Raw genomic sequence first — 1,545 nt, 5'->3', positions numbered from 1 at the left:
GTCGACGTAGATTGTGTAGCACTCGACGTCAGCGATGCGACAGTAGTCATCGCCAGAGCCACTGAGTGTGCGAATCCTGCCGGGCTTCTGGGGAGCGGCAGGGGAGCGGCATCGGCGTAAGCACGCTGGAACTGGCGCGCGAGGGTCGTTTGCCTGGCGATGGAGGGCGCGTGAGGCCTCGAGGTCGGGACGAACTTGAGAGTCCTCTGTGATGACGTCGCGAAAGCCCTTGGGGTCGCAACCGACGAAGCCGAAATCGACGAGGCTCGGGGAGCGAACTGGACAGGACGCAGCGCACTCATGGCGCGGGAGGAAGAAGCCATGGCTTCAATTGGCAAAGGGGAACGTCAGTCCCGTCGTTGGAAGGGAGGTTAACGATGAGGTGGGAGAAAAAAATATGTCCTAAGGAGAGGCGCCACAAGAAGAGGGAATTTAGGGTCACTGGACCCAAGGATAAGGCAAGGCAAGGCAGGTAAGGTAAGCTACCTCAAGGTAGGGTGGCCCAGTTAGTGTGACGCCGGGACAGAACCGAATCCTGACTGGACCGGGAGTGCTGGGCAGACAACGTGCTCCAGCAGCGCGGATGATTCTTGGTGACTCTTGCCAGCGCCGTCTTTCACTGTGACGCAGTGATTGGTAGCGCTTGAGACAGGGTCAGGGAAAGGGCCAGGCCGTGGAATTTACAGCTGACGGACCGCCGCGCATGCTTGGCGTGCGCCCTGTTCTTCGCTCTTAATTTTCGCTGTTTAAAATTTTGCTGCAGGGAAGATGCAGCGCGATCGCGGAAGAGCAGGAGCTTTGACCACCGGGCCGGCATTTTCAGCAAGGCTGTACCTGCCACTACGAATGAGCCGGTAGACCGCAACTAAACAAACATGCCACTAGCATTGACCCGGACCAAGGGGAGCGGCAGCGTGTCGTCGCCGAACAGTTGCTGGTTCCATCCATCCCATCTTGGTTCCTACCTATGCAATGCAGGTGCGAAGAAGTAGTAGGAGCAGGTGAGCGTAGGCAAGTGCTACGCCGCAGAGGAGCTCTGGTGGATCCTACTGCCCTGCGTGCCCGCAAGTGTGCCTGCCGCATGACTGGAGCGCTTGCTCTCGCCACTGAGTTTGCATATTCGGTATCAATGCCGGCAATATATCGGATAAATACGGTCTGGGTCCACCACCTGGGTTCCGAGCCAAGTCCGAGGTCCCTTCTCACATGGAGTGGTTGGTTGTTCACTGACAATGATTTGGGTTCGCGATGGCCCTACATTGCTCACAGCTCATCTCCATCTACCTTATCCATCAATGACCACATCCCTTCCGCCGTTGTGTGAGTCTTGTTCCCCACACCCGACGTTACGGCTGAGATCGATCCATTACGTACTTCCCGCAGTTCCCCAATACCACAACTTACAAACGACCTACCCGACCCTCGCCGAGCCCACACCAGATAAGGTTGCTCACGCGGAATGGTGTGCCGGGAATGGCCTCCGCGTCGCGAGATCACCCGGTCCCGTCCCCCGCAGATCCCACCTGCTGTGCGAAGGTGTCGCGG

At 58.1% G+C, this 1,545-nt stretch overlaps 1 protein-coding gene across 1 annotated transcript in view; it reads right to left on the bottom strand.

The window, feature by feature from the left end:
- The window catches only part of VDBG_07821 (external NADH-ubiquinone oxidoreductase), a gene marked incomplete at both ends in the record, with an annotated part of 2,372 nt that extends 1,555 nt beyond the window's left edge, over positions 1-817 (bottom strand). Inside the window, 2 exons of the mRNA XM_003002316.1 lie at positions 28-325; positions 696-817. Coding sequence (XP_003002362.1) covers positions 28-325; positions 696-817 — 420 coding nt within the window. The remainder of the gene's footprint in view (positions 1-27; positions 326-695) is intronic.
- Between the last annotated feature and the right edge of the window lie 728 nt (positions 818-1,545).

This window comes from Verticillium alfalfae, genomic scaffold, assembly GCF_000150825.1.
Source record: "Verticillium alfalfae VaMs.102 supercont1.10 genomic scaffold, whole genome shotgun sequence".
Taxonomy (NCBI): Eukaryota; Fungi; Ascomycota; class Sordariomycetes; order Glomerellales; family Plectosphaerellaceae; genus Verticillium; species Verticillium alfalfae.
This window is presented reverse-complemented; position numbering and strand designations above follow the sequence as displayed.